General features: G+C 38.6%; 1 protein-coding gene across 1 annotated transcript in view; it reads left to right on the top strand.

The window, feature by feature from the left end:
* szt2 (SZT2 subunit of KICSTOR complex) overlaps window positions 1-21,045 on the top strand; it is a 68,880-nt gene that overhangs the window by 34,191 nt on the left and 13,644 nt on the right. The window contains exons 50-67 of the mRNA XM_079244715.1: window positions 24-105; window positions 1,721-1,894; window positions 2,545-2,730; window positions 3,222-3,421; window positions 3,574-3,740; window positions 3,999-4,096; window positions 4,195-4,327; window positions 4,706-4,836; window positions 5,255-5,302; window positions 6,739-6,860; window positions 7,126-7,311; window positions 12,913-13,168; window positions 13,268-13,347; window positions 14,345-14,470; window positions 15,061-15,263; window positions 16,148-16,244; window positions 16,785-16,865; window positions 17,591-17,665. Of these exons, the coding sequence (XP_079100841.1) occupies window positions 24-105; window positions 1,721-1,894; window positions 2,545-2,730; window positions 3,222-3,421; window positions 3,574-3,740; window positions 3,999-4,096; window positions 4,195-4,327; window positions 4,706-4,836; window positions 5,255-5,302; window positions 6,739-6,860; window positions 7,126-7,311; window positions 12,913-13,168; window positions 13,268-13,347; window positions 14,345-14,470; window positions 15,061-15,263; window positions 16,148-16,244; window positions 16,785-16,865; window positions 17,591-17,665 (2,445 nt within the window). The remainder of the gene's footprint in view (window positions 1-23; window positions 106-1,720; window positions 1,895-2,544; window positions 2,731-3,221; window positions 3,422-3,573; window positions 3,741-3,998; window positions 4,097-4,194; window positions 4,328-4,705; window positions 4,837-5,254; window positions 5,303-6,738; window positions 6,861-7,125; window positions 7,312-12,912; window positions 13,169-13,267; window positions 13,348-14,344; window positions 14,471-15,060; window positions 15,264-16,147; window positions 16,245-16,784; window positions 16,866-17,590; window positions 17,666-21,045) is intronic.

A 21,045-nucleotide genomic window follows, 5' to 3' on the forward strand; every position in this document is an offset into this window, starting at 1 on the left:
CCCGTCTCCTTTTCTGTCTGCAGCACTTCCATCTGAACAGTGACCTGGCTGATGGTGATATCTACCTCTACAACAAGCCTGGAGGCCAGGGAACAGGGGGCAAAGGTAAAGACATCCCCTCTGGGTAAAACGTCTCAGTCCTTCGGTATATGTGCTTGTGATTTAGGCACACATCATCACTTCTCTCTCAGTCAGTGCTCTCTGAATGTGTTAGCCTGAATGCAACTCCTAAAGACAATTACTTCACTACCATTAGATGATATTCGTTGAAAGAAAAGATAGATTTTGTTTGGCTTGTTTTTCAGTCAGAAAGTTGAACTATTGTACAAGTACTCATAGTTTTGTCATATATTAAAAATGATTGAAATTATTAAATGTCATTTATTAAAAATCTATCATTTTATATATAAAATATGCATGATATAGATATAAAAAGACACACAAAAATAAAGTTTGTAAATAAATAATGTAGATATGTAACTGAGGCAAAATATGGGTGAAACTTGATTTTTTTTTTTTTCTCCTGAAATTTTGAGTTATAATAATATTTTTAGATGTATAGCATTTAATATAAACATTTTGATAATGTACTAGTATTTTTTGGCACTGAAACAAAGAGAAATGCGGCGTTTTCATGCTATTGCTTCACCGGTCCGTCCTACTGAAGACCAGATTGTTCTGCATGTGACTCCTGCACTGAAATGTAAATTGACACCTCTGGTTTAAGCGTACGATTCTGATAAAAGGCTTTCGGTTGTTCTATTCCAGTGTTTTATACAATCATAGTGATAAAAAGAAAAGGTCATTTTTTCCAGTTTGTGTCTCTAAATTGCAACAGAAATCAGTCATGGTTTGTTCTACAGGTTTGCCTAAACACAGCCAGCTGAGGAAATGTCCCTCATTCCACATCGGGAATGTTGCTCCTGAACCCCACTGTCCATTTAAGAAACAGATATCAGCTAGCATGTCTCCCTTACACTGGGTCTGTCAACAGTGTGTGCTGCTTTGAGACAAAAAAAAAAACTTTCAGTGTGTCAGGACAGATGCACTACAAGCACGGATTTACTGACCTCCACTTCAGAGAACATAATACTCAATAATTATTACATATTTATTGTAAAAATTCACCCAAAACATTTACTATCAACATGGCTGAAGATTGAGTTTATTTAGATATCATTAATTTATTCTTTATTCTTTAATACTGTAGTAATGGGTTTTTTTGTGTGTTGTAGCAGATGCTAGACTCAGTTACCCACGTTCTCCTGATCAGCTTTCAAAGACCGAACAAAAGTGGCTTTTAGCTGCAGGTTCCCTCTGATATCATGTTACAGCTGGAGCACAAAGTTTGAACTGAAGGCAGCATTCACAAAACACACTGGCATCTTACAATGTGTAAATGTGTGTGCCATTCCTTTTTAAGTTTCCCCAGAGGAGTGAATCTGAGGGAAATCATGGGGATTAAATGACAACAGAAATTGTGTTACATTGCGGCAAAAAATCATTCAGGCTTACAGTATCATCATCTCCACTATATGTGAATTGTTCCACTTAGACTCTGGTGTGAAAATAGCACACTGTATTTTTATATTAGTTGTCTGTAGAAAGTAAAACTTCCAAGTGGGCGCTGAGCAATTTATCTCTCTGGCTCCATAAACCAAAACAGAACTCTATAAACTCTGCTGTTTGGTCATATTAATAAATTGTCCTGCTCTTTCAGGTATCGCTTGCATCGCCCTTTCATACGTTGATGCTCAAGGTCGGCCACTTCAGGTTGTAGCTCAGGACTGCTCTGCCCTGCAGAGATCAGAGAACGACACCATCCCCTTTCATCCAGAGCATTTTGATGAGCTGACGACTGTGGTTAAAGTGAAGGCCATGAGCCAGGGTTCAGGTACACACAGATGAAGCCACATTTCACTGTGCTAGTGTTGTTTCATGACAGATTGTGTTGCTGTGAAGTTGTTAAAATGACATGTTCACTTTAAATTTGTTCTCTTCAGTAAACAAGCAGTCTACCAAGAAAGAGACTCGTTGACACTCTTTATCTGTTTAGTAAACATGGATGTTTAGTTTGCTGAGTCCAAAAGTGTCAAAATAATTGTTTTTTTTTTTATTTCAAACAAATATATTTAAATTCAGCAACCAAAAAGCAAAAATGAGACATAAAAATGGAGTAGCTTTTATTTTTAATAAAACATAAACTCCACATCTTCCAACCAGTGAGCTTAATTGAGTTTTTGTTTGGGGTAAAAACAAATATTTGAAATGTACTTATTTTGATATATTTCCACTTGATGACAGTGGACAGTAAAACTGCCTTTTAATAATAACCAAACACTTAATTAGATGTTATTAATGTTGATGAATCTGCTTCTTTGTACTGGTGTTGCTTCTCAAAATGCTGCCCAGAGAATCAGCCTGAAATCTTTGTATGTTTGCATCCTAACATCTTTAAGCCTTACTTCTTGTTTTATTTGATCTTTTCTGTTTTAAAATCTAAAAGCCTTACAGTCTTTGTTTTGTGTGTTTTCCATCTATCAGCGCCACAGCTGTATGTGCGTTTTGACATCTGGGAACAAGGCAATGTCAGCCCCTTACAGCTGAGTGATAAACTGCAGGGGGCACTGCGCCATGCTCTCTGTGATGTTGTCATGGAGCTGAGAGTTCTGCCAAATCCTCTGTGTCTTGGAGTCCCAGCAACCAAAGCACTACGAGAAGAGAGTAAAGGTAAAATCATAGTAAATGATTTATTTAAACATTTTTTATCCTTAGGTATTGCATACTGATTTTTCCAACCAAACATTCTGTGATGGAAACAACTGTGGGATGTTGTTCATGATCTCCTGACAAATTTCTTTTTTTTTCTTTTTTCACCACAAATTCCAAATCTGAGAAGAGATTTGGAATCCAGAGTGCTTTGGGACCTAGATATGATGATGCTCAGAGACCTCAGGTGCTTTTCTGGTACCCTTGTAGGGTTGCAGAGACATCCTGCACAGATTCATAGATTTCCTGATTTGTTTTGGCAAACTTTAAATAGAAATCATTTTCAAAATATAGAAACAAATCAGTCAGGCTAAATGTTATGAAAGCATCTCTACAAAATGGTTTTAACTGTGATATTCATTCTTTGTTTAGTGTGCCCTGCAGACAAATGAATGAAACTGTGGAACATGAGCTCACCACCTCCTTGGTCTCACTGTTAAATGTGAGTTTAGGTCTGCCGATATCTTTGCCCGAACCGAGAGAAGTGAAGGACAGCTCGAGGCAGCGCAGCGGGTCACGGGTCTTTAAAACCAGCCCTTCTCCCATCACCCTGATTCAAGCCGTGAGTGGAAGCCCTGTGACGGGGGCCAGCACACCCGAATCCACCACACCCACCAACAAGAGTATGCGTCGGAGCTTCTGGGACATCCTGGTTAGTTCTTACTGAAACTGAAAATTTTTATTTAAAATGTTAAATCGGTGTAATTTATCATTGCACATTTCCAAATATCTGCTATTCAACATTAAATATTAGAAATACATCAAGGTTTAAGTGTGATCAGGGTCTGTTTTCTTCTCCATCAGAGCAAGCCAGACTCAGGAGAGCTCGGGAGCCCGAAGACAACTGATGACATTGTGCAAGAAAAGGGAGAGGAGGGTCGTGCAGCTCGACGAAGACACAAGACAGAGAATGTTAAACAGCAGTGGAGTCAGGAAAAGGCTGTTGCTGTTGAGCTGGAGCAGGCACAGAGGTGAGCTTACCTTAATCTGATATGTAACAAAGCTACAGTCTGCAGCAAACACACACTGTTCGAACACAAGTTGAGACTAGCAGTCTAAAGACAGTGAAGATACATATATATGAACTGCTGCTTTCCCTTTTCAGCCACTTTCTCGTTGCCAATTTTGGCTTTTTCAACTCAAGAATTGAAATGGAAATTGAGTCAGACTAAATAAATAGCCAGACAAAAGTTCTTTAAATGGATCATGGGGGTTTCCTGTGAATGTAGGAGGCAGATCTCTCAGTTGGAGGTGGGCGAAGTGGGAACACTGCATCCTGTCTACCAGGACACATGCCAGCTGTGGATTACTTTCATGGCTAAACTTGGTAAGTTTCTGCCTTAACACAGAAGAAAGCAAGTTTCCTTTCTAAAAGCTGTCTGTTCTTTTCCTGGCTCTTTGTAACTTTGTGCCGGCGTGGAACAGGTTGTCCCTCCATTCAGCAGTGCGTGGCTGAAATGGCTTCCCACTTTCTGTTGCCATCCATCTTGGTAGAAATAGTCAACTTGGTCAGTTCGCTGGCCAGTGATACAGCAGTCAAAGCTTTCGAAAAGACAAGGTGGGTTGTTTTCTGGTAATAGTATATGAAAATAAAATACTTATTTATCAATCACCACTTCTTATCACTGATGCTATTTTTATTATATTTTCCCAAAAAAGCTCCAGTTGGCAATGAAAGCTTTATTCTTGATCTATTTCAGTTTAAATTACATTTAACAAACTTTTCAGATTCTTTAATTTCCTACTTTTCAAACATTATTTCAACTGCTCTCACATAAAACATGTCAAATATTCCAGCCTCTGTCTGTTTTACCTGTTGCTGCAATTTGAAAGAACATTTCATTTCTAAAGAAAAAAGTCACTTTTGTGTTCCTACTGTGTCATCAGAAAAAAAGTTTCACCTGGGTTTTGTTGTTTTTGTTTGTTTGTTTTGTAGCTGCTCTCCCTCTGGAGAGTTATTTGTGCCATATTCTCTCGCCCAGAACCTCAGTCAGCCTCCAGATGCTACAAGAAGCTTCATTCTCATCGGCCGCAACTTCCATCAGTGGCACTGCAGCACAGAGCAAGGTAACTGGTAAAACTCAGAAGAAAATTAAGTAGTCTGGCTTGAATTACATACTTGAAATAAAAGACAAATGAAAGATGAAACAGATCTAGTTGTGACCAAAAGGTTTGCAGAGGAGCTTACAGAGAAAACTGCTTTAGTCATGTGAAGCGTTGATTAAAGCTCTGTCTGCAGCATGATGCTAACACTTGTTTTAACCTCATGTGCGGTGTAAAGGAAAAGGTTTTTTTTTTGTTTTTTTTTGGTAAAGCTTTCACCATGCTCTCCTTGCTGCTTCTCTCTGATTCTGTGTTTCTTTATCTGTGCTAGCCGTCTAACATACTTGTCATTTTGGAGGCATTTGCTTCCATGAGTTTGTGTCGAGCTGTGTTTCACTGTCCATGCTGCCTTGCTGTTTGTACCATCTCTGTTTGCCTGCAGAAGACAGTTCTGATGAGGATAACACCCCAGTGCTAAATAGGTTCACACGTAAGTTGGCCTCATAGCTCAACAATACTGATACCGATGGGATGTTTTAAATTGATATTTTTACATTAAGGCACTTTTTAGTAGACATTCTGGATAATCTTTATTAAATAAATAGGTTTACTAACCATGTCTGATATTTTTCCTTTTTACAGTATCAGACATAAAACAGCAGTAGTTAAAAAGAATTGTGGGGATTCGAGAGGTACATGAGAGTAAACTTACCCTGATTTAAGAGTCACACTTCTCCTTTCCAGTCACATCAGCACATTGCAAAACATTGTCTTGGCAATTATTTCATCATCCTTATGATGGCAATAAGTAACAGTAACTATAGCACTAAATAAAGCTAAATGGACTCAATTCAGTATCGAATTCTGCTAACATAGGAAATCATTTTTACAAGTGGAACAATCATTTTAAAAAAATCTATCAGACACCCACAAGAGCCCTCAAACCATCTTGAAACTAGAGTATTGTTTGACCAGTCTTTAGTAAAGTCGCTTTATTTCCTGTTTTCACCTGTTTTTCGGTGGTGGCTCAAAACCAGTAGTTAACATGTTGATTGTTTTTCTTTCCTGCTCATCTTTAACACATTTTTTAAAATAAAGCTGACAAATAAAGTCAGCCAACAATAGAAACCTCTTGGAGTATTAAGGTTTCTTTAAGTATTTTGGTCACAGGGTTTAAAAATACCCGCTGAGCAGAAATCACAATGGAAATAAAGTCAATATTAAGGTAATGGTCCAAGTCTGTCTGCTTGCTGATAGCCGAGCCATTTTCACACATGGACACTGGAGATTTTCTGCAGACTGAGCAAACAGTTTGTTTTTTCTGCAGCTGCTGCTCATATACAGGAATCACAGTGTGATACTTTCTGTTGGAGATGTGAGAAAGATGTGATAGGGAGAAGACATCAGAAGAACAGGGACTTGACGCCACAACATGTTGAGACTGCAGATGAGGCCCCATGTTGCATTAATAATGCATCTGTTTGAACTGATACACAGTAGTGAGTGAGTGGAAATCAACACACAGGTCAGCATAAAGCAGAATGAAGCATCAACTCTCACTGACACACACACACACTTGCTCACATGCACACAGCCAGTAAATGCTCCAGGATGATATGCTGCCAGGTTAGCACATCACGTCACCCTCTTAATCTTCTTGGGATTTTACAGGGAGGCTGCGTTGCGTGTTGCTTTAAAAATAAAAGAAGTCTTAGATTAACTGCTGCAGACATTCACAACTACATCAGAATGTCTGTAGAACATGTAGGACTCCGCATAAAAATGGCTCTAGATTTTGGTAATGAAGAGGCGAGGAAATATACCCACCAGCGAGTAAAGAGGACTTGTTAATGGATGTGTCGCAGTGTGGTGATGGGATTTAATTCATGTTGCTATGGTGACTGAGTTTGTCTTTACTCTGTCCAGCTCATAAGGGCTTCCAGCGCTTTGAAGCTCTGGAGCAGAGCGACTGGGTAGGTCCGTGCCGGACAAGGGCTGGTCTGGCTCCCCGCCAGAGGTTCCTCTTCATCAGCATCCTGGACAAAAAGGTGATGAATCACATTTAAGCTTTTTGTCTTTTCATCACGCCATACTCACATGTTGTAATACCTTAACTGAGCACAGAAGCAGTTGTAATGGTTATCTGTCTCGGAGTTCTTAAGATGAATGGAGCAGAGCATAATTTAAAAGAAATTAGGCATAATGATACGTGCAAGTGCTAAATATAATGTGTGTTTTCAATTTTTTTTTCAGTTATGAATTATATATGTGAGGCTTCTGCAGACTTACGCATTCTGGTCATTGTGTCTGTAGGTGACCCTGTACAGCTACAACTGGTCTGTGGAGCTGGGTGCCTCTCTGAATCGAGAACTGGTGCGGCTAGTTAAGTGGCAGAACGCAAGAGCTCATGTTGTTCACTGCCTGTTTAACCAGAAGATGGGCCTTTTCCATCACTACTGCTTTTCTGATGCTCCCATTCATGAGATGGACTCCAAGCAGGTAAAACAACCTGGCATCTGCCTGCTGGTTTTTTCTCTTTTTCAATGACAATAAAAGCACAAATGAGTATCACCTTTACACTGAGGTACTGGAGGGTTTATCTGTCAGCAGACATTAAGTATGTTCTCAGCTTGTGCTGTGAGATTTAATGGCTTTTTTGCAACAGCTTAAAAAATATCACTAACAATTTACTTGTATTCACTTGACCTAACATGTGCCTCCTTATTTTTAGATTATATTCTATTCTACAGACATTTAGCAGACGCTTTTATCCAAAGTGACTTACATATGAGTGAGAACAACACAAGCACAAAATCAAACAGTAGAGGACATCATAGGTAGGTGCTAGTGGACTGTCCAGTTAGACACAGGTCCTTCCATGAAGTGCTACAGGCTTTTTTTTTTTTTTTTTTTAAACTCCCTTCCCACCCCATAATATCACCTATGTTTATAATGCAAAAAATAATACCGGAATGTTTGTTGCAAAGAACTGGGCTAAGTTCTCCAACTTTGCAACAAATACAGCTATACTAAGTGTTGAAGTGTTTCTTGAAGAGCTGAGTCTTCAGCTTGCTCTTAAAAGTAGACAGGGCCTCTGCAGAGCGGACAGAGTTTGGGAGATCATAACACGATGATAACATGAAGTTGTGGTCAACAGGCATTTGTGTTCTGAATTCGTATTGTTTTTTGTTTTTTTGTTTTTGCATTTGCTGTTTAAAATGTTCATAACACAAAATATACCAAGTGTCAGTCTACAATCTATTTATTGTCCTCAATGGGAAACTTGATTTACAGACAGGTTCTTCAAAAATCAGACAATAAATCCAGTCACTCACAACAACCATCATTAAAACAATTTCAAAACCATTTAAAAAGAATTAAAAAAGGTTACTTCAGGGTTCTTTGTGAAGTCATAAAAGCCAAGGATAATTTTCATTTTCGTTTAGATTTGGCACTTTGCTAAGAATTGTTCCTCTGTCAAATGAGCCGGTGTCAGCCCAGCTTGTGGACAGAAAACTCTTTGCTTGACAGAGGAGTTCATGAACCACTCAATGTCTCTACGGTCTCCTGTTTTGGGGCTACAAAGCCTAAATGATCACGCCTCCACCACTGTGCTTGGCAGTTGGTATAAAGAGCTTGAATTTCTCCAAATATGTTGCAGTGCATTGTTACCGTACAGCTCCACTTTGGTCCAGTCTGTTCAGAGAACATTGTTACAGAGGAAGATTGGCACTTAGAGACACTTTCTGTGGCCTTGGCCAGGTCTCCCTTGGAAAAGAGATTGGTGATGTCATTGCTACAAACCTTGTTTAATAAAGGCTATTAGTTAAAGACCTCTTTTATGGTTTTGCTGACACAAGAAATGGTGATAATTGGTGTTTTGGTGGCTTCTGTTTTAGTCAGAAGACTCTGATATGATTGGGAGCTGGTGAGGAGGCTGAGATGTTAGATTGGATGGAATCAGTCTAGAAGGGCATCATCTGGAATTAGGCTATTGCAATGAGTCATAGATCCTGTGGCGGAAGTCATACAGCTGATTGTTTAGGGCTTTATGTCCTATGTCATCACCTGTTCCACTATCAGCCTGTGTGATGGTCCTCACTACATTTCTTAAATGGTAAATGGACTTTGACTGGAAAGCGGCATGGCTGGAAAAGCGGTATTTAAGTCCAAGTGGTTATCATTACAAATCACATGTCACATTCCTGAAATTCACACACACTTATATCCTGATAATGCAGGGGCAATGGAGGGTTCAGTGTCTTGCTTAAGGACACATAGGCACATAATCAGGAATCAAACCAACAACCTTCTAGTTGGACGACGACTGGCCGTCCTCCTGAGCCACAGCCATTCTCCTCAGCTTCATCACAGTTAATGTGACAAATCAAAGCATCTGAGGCAATGTTCTTTGCAGCCACTGATGTGGATCTGCTTGTGCCATAAAACAGTATTAACATATGATAATTATAATCAAGCTTATAGGAACATCAGTAAACCTCTGTCTGTTTTTTCACTGTCAACATGAGTGGACCATTTTAACTTTCTGTGTACATTTGCAAACAATCTGCTTAAATTGAAAATATGGTGCAGAAACCTGTTAGACAAAAGAAGAAAAGTCTTCAGGAATCAGGAAAAGTCTTGTTGCTTTTTATTTGCATATTTTTGGTGAAAGGCGATTTAATGCTACACGCTTTCAAAAAATTTTTCATGTCACATTGGAGATATTTTCATTTCGCCACAACTTTTCCCTATCTGAAAACATAAAGCAATCCCACCACATCAGCGGGAGGTTGTATAAATCGAGGCAGCATTATGTAACCAGAGTAACGACGGCTTTGTCTGTTACTGCAGGGAGCTTGTTTAAGCAGATGCAGCTGTGTTCTAAAAAAGTTTTTTATCACCTAAACGCATGTTTGAGTTTGAGTTCCAGCACTCTCTCCGTTCGGTTTCCATGGTGACGAAAAACGCGTCGTTTTAGAGAGTTTTTTCTACTTCAAAATCTTTGTGACGTCCCGGGGGATAAGTTTCGGTGATTGGTTTCCTTCTACTGGTTAACAAGGGCATGTACAAATACATCAGGCGGGTGGAAAACGTCGGATAAAGTTATTTCCAACGATGGCTGGTGAGTTTACCAAAGAGAGACATCCTGCTGCATTTGTTGCTGTGGGTTGCTGTTTTCCACTTCGTTTTCAGGGTCTGACTCAGGTTCCAACATGTAGGGCTGTATGCTATGTGTTGACATTGTATTTTGTTTTTTTATTGAGTTTATATTAGCCTAATCCTTCTGTTTATGAGATGTTACAATGATGGCGAAAGCAGTTGCTCCCAATGTAGTGCAGTGGCGGGAGGCGGGGCTTAATCCATGTTTAGTTTACAGTCATCTTTCTGCAGGGTTCCTAAATTCAGGAAACAGTAACTTCCTTTTGTTTCTAAATATCCAATAAAACTAGCTGCTGGGATTGTGACGTTTTGAATAAATTAGTGCTCAAGAACACTGTTAACCATAACTGTATTTGCATTAACAGTCCTCGTGTGTTTTCACGGTCAATCGCAAATGATGAAATCATAACCTACTTATAGCATGCGATGAAGTTGACTTTACATCAAAGTTTACAAAGAAGACAGATTATCACACACAGTGTTGTCAAAGAAGGATTTATTAAAGCCACATTTTCCAACAGAGAAACAGACGTTAAATGCCCCTTCAGCCTCCCTCAACTACAAAAAACCAAAACTCAAAGAATAGAAAGTCCAAAGCTTTCGCTCCAATGGCTTCACTCTTCAGCATCGCATCGTTAATAAGTGAGGACAGAAGGCAGAATCAGATTAGCAGAAAATTTGCCTGAACAGAGCTTCATCTGTCAAGGTCCTGATGAGATACTGAGGGAGCACCAGTGCACAGTTTGATCCGCAGGCCTGTGGGCATGGGGGCACTTAGCTCTGCCACACTGGGTCATCTGTGTCCTGAACTGCTTCACTGAACAAACTTGCCCAAAAGTTCTTCTCAACGGCAACCACACGCACAACAGTGCACTGGAATAATAATAATAATACCAAAGTAAATAAACTAATATAAAATTCTGTGGATAATCATAGAAATGGAAACGCCCGTAATATGCTTTCAGTGGCCATTGTTGATGTGGCCATAATGTCTGAGTGTAAAAGCTGACCATGCAGACATCCATGTACATACCAGTCTGGATTAATGCATGATTAAAGATACACCTAAGACACTGAGACACTGTTGGACATCTAAACCTTAAATGTTAACTTCTTTTTTCTGGAGGTCCTGGCGACCCTCTGGCTGTTTGGGAGGCTGTGTATTCATGCATTCCTCCTGTTAGTGACCTGATAGGAAAAGAAGAAATTTAGATTTCTTCTTTTGTTTTTGTGACGGTGACATCCAATCCGAGCAGCCAAAGATCAGCGTGAGTTGAAACAGTTGTCTTCCAGTATCGAAAACAAAGTGATAGGGTAACAAAAAAAGTAATACAAAAAGCAGGCAGACCCAACAGTCCGTCCCCTGGGAGTGTGAGATGTGTCATTTCTAGACAGGAACTGTTTCAAAGAGTAGCACGAGTAACTAAAGAGGTGAAAGGGAAAAAAAAGAAAAAATGTAAATATTTTTGGTTGTGTTTATGTTAAAATGTTGGGATCTTTTTCTCCTGATAGCCAAGGCGTGAGAGAAACATATTTAAAAATTAAAAAGCTTCCACATTGTTGACATGTGTCTTTTTCTAATTGAATTCTGTGACATTCAATTTCCATTTTGCTTTTTCTTTTGTTTTTATACTCATAACTATTGATCCATCAATGTGGCATCATTTTATAACACATATTATGATGGCCCAAGTTGTCCTGAAAAAAAAAATTAAGTTCATTACTTGACTGTGCATGAAAGGGTTGAGATTATACAGGCATTAATAGACAGAATTAATGACTTGGAGTTGTAAGGGTTAAGTACATTAACAATAACTGTCCTTTGCTTTCAGTCCCTCCCAGAACAACTGGTTCGGACATTTCGAATGACCTAACAGGATGGGATAAATTTTCTCTATAATTTTTTTCTCTTTTTTTAAATTTATCTCTCTCTGTGATTTATCTCATGGATGAATAAAGTATTTAATCACTTGCTGCATTTATTTTAAATCTCATGCAGATCCCTCTTGGAGGAGTTATCAGTCATGACTAATGTAAAGGTTTAAGACTTTTCTGTTCCTGCAGGATTGCAGGATGGTAATGGGTTAATAATGTTAATAGCGGGCACAGTTGGCAGGAAATTTACTATAAGAAACCTTAGCAAGTCACACAGCATAAGTTATTCAAATCCTTCTTTCCTCCAATTCTGAGCTCTGTGAGTTTCCATTGACATACAGAAAAAGAGTATGCAGATTTGAAGCATTAACTCAACACTGTACACGTCACGTCTTGTTTTGTGTTTTCTATGTTCCTGATTCCTGTTTTATTTTGTAGTTTTCCTTGTTTAGTTCCCTTGTCTGGGTTCCTGTTTTGCTTTCCTGTTCATTAGTTCACATGGCTTCATTTAGTTCATTCACTTCACCTGTGTCTCGTTTTGTTCCAGTGTATTTATACCCCTTGGTTTCTGTCCCCCATCGCTGGTACGTTGTGTTAAGTTCATGTGTTTTTGTCATGCCTCCTGCGTTGTCTTGCCTTCAGTTTTTTGGTTTTTGGAAGTAAACATCCTGACTCCACATCTCTGGCTCCCGTCTCCGCTTTTCGGTCCTCCCCTCCATATCCACATCGTTACAGTACTCATTTTAAGAAGAATTACTTAATGCCAAACCAGGGTTTTAGCTATAAATCATTTGTGTAATATTTAACTGTGGAGTCCATTTTCAGTGTTTCTCACCATCTTATCATTTCCTCTTTTACCATTTAACTTGTAAACATTAATTTAAAAAGAAAACATCAAACTACAAGGAGGAAAGAAAGTAGGCTTAGAATGTGAATTACTTTTAACTGGAAAGAAGATGGCTGTGTGGTCGACTGGTGGTTAAAGCTGTTGCCTGGAATGATACGATAGTGTGGAGGGAGCTGTTATTTACTGTGTCTTTATAGTCCATCCTTCTTTTCCAGGATCCTAATCCCTTCCTCAGTCCCTCCATGGAGCCTGATGCATTGTTGCGCAGTGCTGTCCCTCCTTTACTCAGTAAAGAGCAGGGCAGGCTGGGAAGTTCTGGTCGAAGTCTCGCTCCACTCCACTTCCCCTCTGAGCTGCTTCCCTTTGACGAGGCTCTGAGGGATGTTTGCACCGTCAGACCCTTAATGGAAGGAGATGCGGTGACCCGACATGGTGGCCAACTCCTGGAGATCAAAGCGACTGAGCGTAGAGGTAGCAGCACTTCTAATCATGAGAATAATATGGTTTTTATCCAATGGGCCCATTAAACTCCTAGCAGATATTAAGTAATGGTTGTGTGTGTTTTAACAGAAATGGAGAAACAGATGAAGATTGAAAATTTATTTGTGACTTGGCAGCAGAGGTCGGCACAGTCAAACATGCCTATATCAGTAAGTATTCCAAGTCAGAATCATGAATGATGATGAATGCAAACCTAACCTGTATCATATGAAGTGCTGGTATCGTTCCACCACCTCAACCCCGACTGTGAAAACAGCCTGCCAGAAAACTCGGGGCTGCAGACCGTTGATTCTTTTTTTTTTTTTTTTTTTTTTTTTTTTAAAGAGTCAAGACCTATCTTTGTTGTTGAGCTTATAGCTAAACTTCTATTTGATTTTGTTTCTATTTTATTTATTTTAATCATTTGACTTTTTTATTTATTTGTATAATTGATAACTACTTATTCAGATGGCTCTGTTTTTTTTTGTTTTGTTTTTTTTATTGTCTTACCCACGTACATCCTCCTTTACTATTTTTTTACTTATATTTTATTTTTGTTGCTTTACTTGCTTTTATTTTGTCTAATTTAGTGTTTTATAACTCCAGTGATTTCCTCCTGATGATCCTTCATACTAGGGGTTATGCCTACTTGGTCTGCATAGTTGTTGCAGTGGTGATCACCCTGGTCTGGGTCCTGCACTGCAGCCATATGGCTGTGGTATGAACCCCATCATGACCTGTTCTGGGCGGTTTCCAGTGGCATGGCCTCAGTGGTCATAAATGACTGGCTCCTGGAATGAACAGATCCCCAAGATATCGTTTCTTCACAGCAGCATCAAGCCAGTTGTTTGTTTCTGTATTAATAAACAGTGTGGGAGGTGTGGGGGGGATGTGGTTGGGGTGGCTATTGGCGGGTTGTGTGTGTGTGCATGAGTGCATTAGACAGAGAACAAGACTATGATCAGGTGTGTGGCTTAAAATGGTTATGGGTCATACTTTTTGTGTTAACTAATTGTTTTATATGTGCCAAAATAGTTTTTATGTAAAGCACTTTACATTACTTTTTATTGGAAGAGTGCTTTCTAAATAAAATTTGATTGATTTATTTACATACTATGTAAAGTGTAACTGTTTTTTTTTGTTTTTTTTTATTGACTGTCTCAACAGGGGACAGATTTGGAGACTCTGAAACAATCATCAAGATTGGTCCATTACTGTGCGACTCCTCTCCTCTTTGACCCCATCTTCCGTAAACAGTTCCAGGAGGAACAAACTAATCAGCCTCTGGCGAAGGTTGGTTTTCTGCATTTAACTGGATCATTGTTGAAGTGTTCATGCATGTGTCCCATACACTGTTGGAATAACAATCATTTTGAAAGAAGAAAGCGCCTTTCTATTTGAAATAACCAGACTTCTGATACATTTGAAAGAACATGTTTATGACAGGTGTATTTTCCTTTAGAAAAAAGCATGTATAACTAAGATCGCATTGTTCATTTATAACGACAAGCCTCCATTTTTTCATCGTTCATTCAAACTATGACGACATTGTACTTATTCAATCCAAATTCTGTGTGAACAGTTGATACTTTTTAATAACCTTGTTGGTTTGGTTATCTAAAACCTGTTGATGTGCACCAGCCGTACACACTATTGTTGCTTAGTCTTTGCTTAATACTGGACTCTAGAAACGAGTCTGCATGAGTTGAGGTTTTAGTTACTTAGGAGTGTCTCAGAGATTTTATGGGACCTTGTGGATTACATCACCAGGTCTGAGCAGCTTCTACAAACTATTTTTACTCTGACATACTTCTAGCTAAGTGTTTCCTGTTTGATTTTGTGTTTAAGTGTTATTTGCAGTTTTTGTTATTTATGTATGGCAGAAAAGGCATTGCTCAAGTGACTCCACAGCTTCGGGCCGAGACCGAAGCTACAGCACTGATTCAGCTGAAATGCTTCCCAGTCGACTGAAGGAGGAACCCTGGCTGCTTGAGATTTCCAGCAACTTCCTTCAGCAGTACGTTCAGTATCTGCAGAGCATGGGCTTCATTTTGGTCCAGGTCCGGCCTCAGTCTCCAGCTCGCAGGTCTGTAATTATATCATTATAATTCATTACTTGTCTTTAGGTGAAATTTACTTCTGTTCTCCTTAGAAGTATACATTTTTGTGTTTCGTTTTTTATATATTTATTAGTTTTTGCTCAACCAAGTTTTTTTTTAATGCTTCAACAGGGAGCTTGAATGTGTATAAAAGCAGAACATTTTTAATGGCAGGAAAAAAAAAAGGACTAACTTTATGTTTTAATTTTAAGTAGTTTTTTTATTTAGTTCTGTGTATGCAGAACACCTTCCGTTTAAGTTTTCTGTTTTGATTAAAAAAAAAAAAAAAAAGATAAGCTGCCTGATTGCTCTATCTGTTTAATAGAAGATATGAGTTGAAAACAATACAATAGTTTCTATATTTTTTTATAAAGATTTTTGTTTTTGTTGTAATTCTTTAGTTAAAAGGAAAAAGAATGCTTCCGTTTTTCTGTACTTCCCTTCTTTTCTTTCTTTATGTCATCTTTTTTTTTTTTTTTTTTTTTTTTTACTTTTGACAAATGCTGTCCCAAATGTATTTAAGTTTATGTAACACATTCAAATTAATAAAAAATTGTTTCATAAATTTATACGAACTTAATGGTATGCAAACAGATTTGTAGCCAAGGCTGAATTGCAACTCCTGTTCCTGGTTGAACCTTCAAAATGAAAACAGATTAAATAATATTGAGTTAAAAAAATACTAAACATATTAAAAACCTTTACTATAAGATCAGTGTTTACATTAAAATGTAATATATGAAATTCCTGCACTGTAAATAGACTAAGACTAGGTTTCATATTTGTGATTGACTTTATATTGTTGGTTGATTGGTCCCAGTTGGGACCAGATCTCCACTCATTTCTTTCTTTTGCTCACCATCGCTTCCAGCATTGCCCGTGCTCGAGCTGCCTTGCTGAGCTCCATGTCGTTAGAAGGACGGATGTCTTTCTCTTATGTAAAGCAGAAGAGTGAGGACAGCCCAAAGGTTAGTGTTCATCCTCAAAACACAATTCTCCTTTTTCAAAAACAGGCAAATACAATCATGGAGAAAAAATATATAATTTAATCGTAACAGTAAGTGTTCTGTAATAGGAAAGGCTTAAAATAAAATCATTGGGTCTTTAGCAACTCTTTATATATTAGGTGAATACAACACCAAACGTGCAACAGCCCATAATATACTGCATTGTATGATTTTTTTAAATCACAAGAACAACACATTCACTATTTTACAGAAGCATCTTAAGCAATGATAACTTCAAGTAATGATTTTCTGTGTGATTTATCAGGCTTTCATGTAACTTCTTCTCTTTTACTTTGCTCATTGAGGTTTACTGTATTTATTTATGTCCTGATAGAATGCCATCGCAGCATTTCAGTCAGGTTCAGGTCTGGACACCTTGATTGTTTTCTTTAGATGGGAGTATTGTTCTATCGGATGAGTTGATTTCAGACATTTAACTCCCAGGCCCTTCTAATACTTAATACTGTGACTTTACAATTGTTCTGTGAATTAACTTTGCAGACCGCTGCATCAGCGACCACAGCGTATCACCTGCAGAGAGCGCTGCCAGGAGGAATCGTGTTGATGGAGTTGGCTTTTCAGGTGAGATTCGCACCATTAGGAACACTTAGAGCTATTGTGGTTATACTAACTTGTTATATTTCTTCACAACATATTTGATCCCTGTATCTGCTGATATCGGTACCAACATGTCGGTGCTCTTTGAATTTGATGCAGTACGTAAAAAGAGTAGATATAATTGTCTTGACCACTCCAGACCTTGTATAGAGATGTCACATGCTGACAGCCATGATGTCAGTATGAGACAAAACCAATTTGAATAATAGTAACAAGGATTGCTTCATTTGTCTGTAAATGACAGAACATTTATCATAATTAGAATATTGTTGACAAATCTTTTTCTAATTAAGTCTCATGGTCAGCTGCCTCACATAATTTTTGCAGCAATAAACACAAAGTATATCTTCGGCTGGTGTGAGCGCACATGCTGGACAAGAAGTTACAAGTTCTGTAAAGTGAAGTGATGGAAGGCTAAAAGTCTCATTAATTCAGTTTGCAGGTTCAAGTCCCAACTGTGTTCCTTTGCTTTATGTCATCTCTTCTCTCTAACCACTTTCTTGTCACACAACCTTTACATAAAGGTTGCCAGTGACCAAGAAAATATATATCAGTGAAGAAAATGCCACAGGGATGGCTACCTTTCATCCAGATAGATTCTATTGCAATGTATCTCCAGTATTCAGGACATTTTCTCCATTCATTGCTTTTCCATTCAGAAGGAATGTTCCTGTGTCTTCATCTCCTAGGGGTGTTACTTCTGTGTGAAGCAGTATGCGCTGGAGTGTTCCCGCATTCCTATGGGCCAGACGGTCAACTCCCAGGTAAATGCATGACTCTGCACTTCTGCAGGTAAAATAAGAGAGAACATGAAAAAGAATATACAGTACAAAACAACATAAATGTGTGTATGTGGGTGTGTGTGTGTATGAGAGAGTGAGCGAGAGAAAGAGACAGAGAGAGAGAGTAAGACAGGCTGGTTGATCTCATTTGTATATCAGTGGAGTCCAGTACAGCTTCACATTGATTCAGGGTTTTTTCAGAAAGTTGAGCTTTTAATATCTTTGGACAGACTTTAAGTTGGCTCAACATATGTATATTTCTCTTATGGATTAACATGAATTCTTGGGTTTTATTTTTTTTATCAGTTTGAGAAATGAATCTTTGAAATTAACACAGTTAATTGGCTTAAAGCATTTTTCAGCTATAAAGTTACAGAAGGTGACACTCTTCCCACTGGGAAATAACAGATAAAACTCTGGGGTGTTTATAAGTTCCCACAGACCTTGCTTAAACAAGTTTATAAAGTCCTATTTTGAAATAAATGCTACTGATATTTTATTGAAGCTGTGATTCAATTTAAACATAGTTGAAAATTAAATCAGAAAACAAAGCCATCCCTCACAAAAGCTGATCAAACTATTGATTGGTTTGAAAAGATGAACAGCATTTGGTGTATTTTCCAGGACTTTGTCTTCAGAGCCAATTCTGGGATTATGTAATGGTGCAATCAGCTCTGTTTTTCAGCTAAATGGTCATTTATGGAATTTTTTTTAATTTTATTTCAGTTATTGCTGACAGTTCCCACTCCATCAGTCTTTTAGTAGTTACAGTTGTGGTGACACATAATCATTGCTGTGGAAAAATTTTTTTTAAAGGTGCAGCATGTAATAAACACCATTGGCATCAATATGTAATACTGTATATTATTAAAAACCCTTTCTATTGGTATTTAGTCACTTTACTAAAATAACTCTTATGTTTTATATTCTTAGCATGATTTGTTTATGTTTACTTGCTGTGAGCCTACATGTAGCAGGTGCATTATTCTACATACAGCATGATATGCTTTTTGTTGAGTTGGCCAGCAATGATCGCTAAACTGCAGGCTGCATCTAGATCCCTACGGTACAGTTTTTTTTTGTTTTTGTTTTTTAATGTCTGTCTTTATTATTTTATTTAAAGCTGTTTTAAAACATGTGTTGCACCCTGAAACTTTCTGGATGTTGTGTGTAAATACACAAAGTTATGAAAATATATGACTGAGCGCAGCTGTGGTTGGAGCAGGTCACTGTCCAGTAAATTGATCACCAACAAGTGTGATCATTACGTTTGCTGTTTCATCCTCTTCTCTGTTCATCTGTGTATTGTGTCCATTCATTTGTCTTTTTTTTTTTTTATGTGTTCAAATGCAGGTTGAAAGGATATGATTGCATTCATAGTTAAAATATGAAGTCAGTAATATCTGCCATAAACGAATCAGAGCAGTTAAAGTGGAACTATTATGTGCATTTCAGGCTAATTTATTTTTATTTCTGAGACCAGAAGGGCTGGGATTGATCGAGTTATTGTCACAAATGGCTTTATTTACTTCAGACCGACCCTCTCCGTAGGCTGTCAGATCAGCCTGTGGGCAAAACGAGTGGATTGAGACTCTTCCGCATTAAGCCCCGCCTCCCGCCACCGCGCTACATCGGGAGCGCGCACCGCAACTGCTTTCGCCGTCATTGTAACATCTCATAAACAGAAGGATTAGACTAGTATGAACTCAATGAAAAAAAACAAAATACAATGTGAACACATAGCATACAGCCCTACATGTTGGAACCTGAATCAGACCCTGAAAACAAAGTGGAAAACAGCAACCCACAGCAACAAATGCAGCAGGATGTCTCTCTTTGGTAAACTCACCAGCCATCGTTGGAAATAACTTTATCCGACGTTTTCCACCCGTCTGATGTATTTGTACATGCCCTTGTTAACCAGTAGAAGGTAACCAATCACCGAACCTTATCCCCCGGGACGTCACAAGGATTTCCAAGTAGAAAAAACTCTCTAAAACATCGCGTTTTTCGTCACCATGGAAACCGAACGGAGAGCATGCTGGAACTCAAACTGAAACTCAAACGTGCGTTTAGGTGATAAAAAACTGTGCCGTTCACATGTCTGATGAGGATTCAACACTAACACTGTAGAAAGCTCAGAAAACTCCAAATACCATAATAGCACCCCTTTAAGTGATGTGTTAGTAACTATGTCATTAGTCAGTTTGTTGACGCAGCAGTTTTTGCGTTGGTCATCTGAGTGCTGGGATTTTTTGTTTACTGTTGCTCCTTCAACATGGATTCGACCTTTCTGTTAGACTGCTTTAGAAATGCAAGAGTAACAGAAGTAAGAATGTTTTGGCTTTCTTGGAGCAACAGCTTGGTGTTGAATTGATGTGTCTGTAAAGTGTCCTGAGATGACTTTGTTGTAATGTGGCGCGATACAAAATAATCTGAATTGAACTGAATAGTGTCTGTTGAAAAGACACTGATAAAAACTGAGGGCACTGAGCCTGCATTCTGGAAAATAGAAGCTATACCATTACACCAAGAAGCTGCACAATTATTCTTCTCTTCCCCCTGCCCTGTTCAGCCTCAACATATAGTATATCAAGAAAGAAAGAAACAATTAAACAATTAGTAGTAACAAGACCAAAAACAAGCAACAAAGATAAGCCCAAAATATTTGAGAGACAGATCACTGCATGAGTTCAAATCTATATTCACAATGTATGTGGCCAACACCACTTGTGCTTTGCAGATTTGTGGTACAATCAGAGGTGGAAGAAGCCCTTCACTGCATGACAAGAACAAAAGTGGCAGTGATGAAATTTAAAATGACTCAAACTATTTCATGCATCAGATGTTTTAATGTGCTTAAAAACAAACAATAGTAGCAATAAATACAGACCATAGAAAGTTAAGAACAAGCCTGTCAATCAGTTGACTGGATTTTGCGGCCGTGTTAAGTTATGTCAGCGTCTCTTGAACGGTATCAGCTTTGGCTGAATGACAGTTTCTGCTGCAGCGACTACTGGTTTAACTGGTTGAAAGAGTGTTTCTGCAAGTCCACACCTTGTGTCTGGTTCTTATTTCCTCAGCCAAAGTCTTAATGTAACTTGAGGTACTTCTGAAGGATGTTGTACCATTAATTGCCCTCAGCTACTGTATCTTCCCAACTCTCTGTAATGATATCCGGGGTTTACACGTCGCACTTCGTGGGACAGCCGAGAGGTTTCTTGCCGGAGGCTAGTTCACCTCACAGAATGCTCTTTGGGTTATCGCCATCTTCCATGTGGTGCATGTGACCTTGCCAGCGCATCCTGCATTGTCTCAGCAGCACACTGTTGGAAACAGAAATCTATCTGTTGGATACTCCG

This window comes from Telmatherina bonti (assembly GCF_933228915.1).
Source record: "Telmatherina bonti genome assembly, chromosome: 8".
Lineage (NCBI taxonomy): Eukaryota > Metazoa > Chordata > Actinopteri > Atheriniformes > Telmatherinidae > Telmatherina > Telmatherina bonti.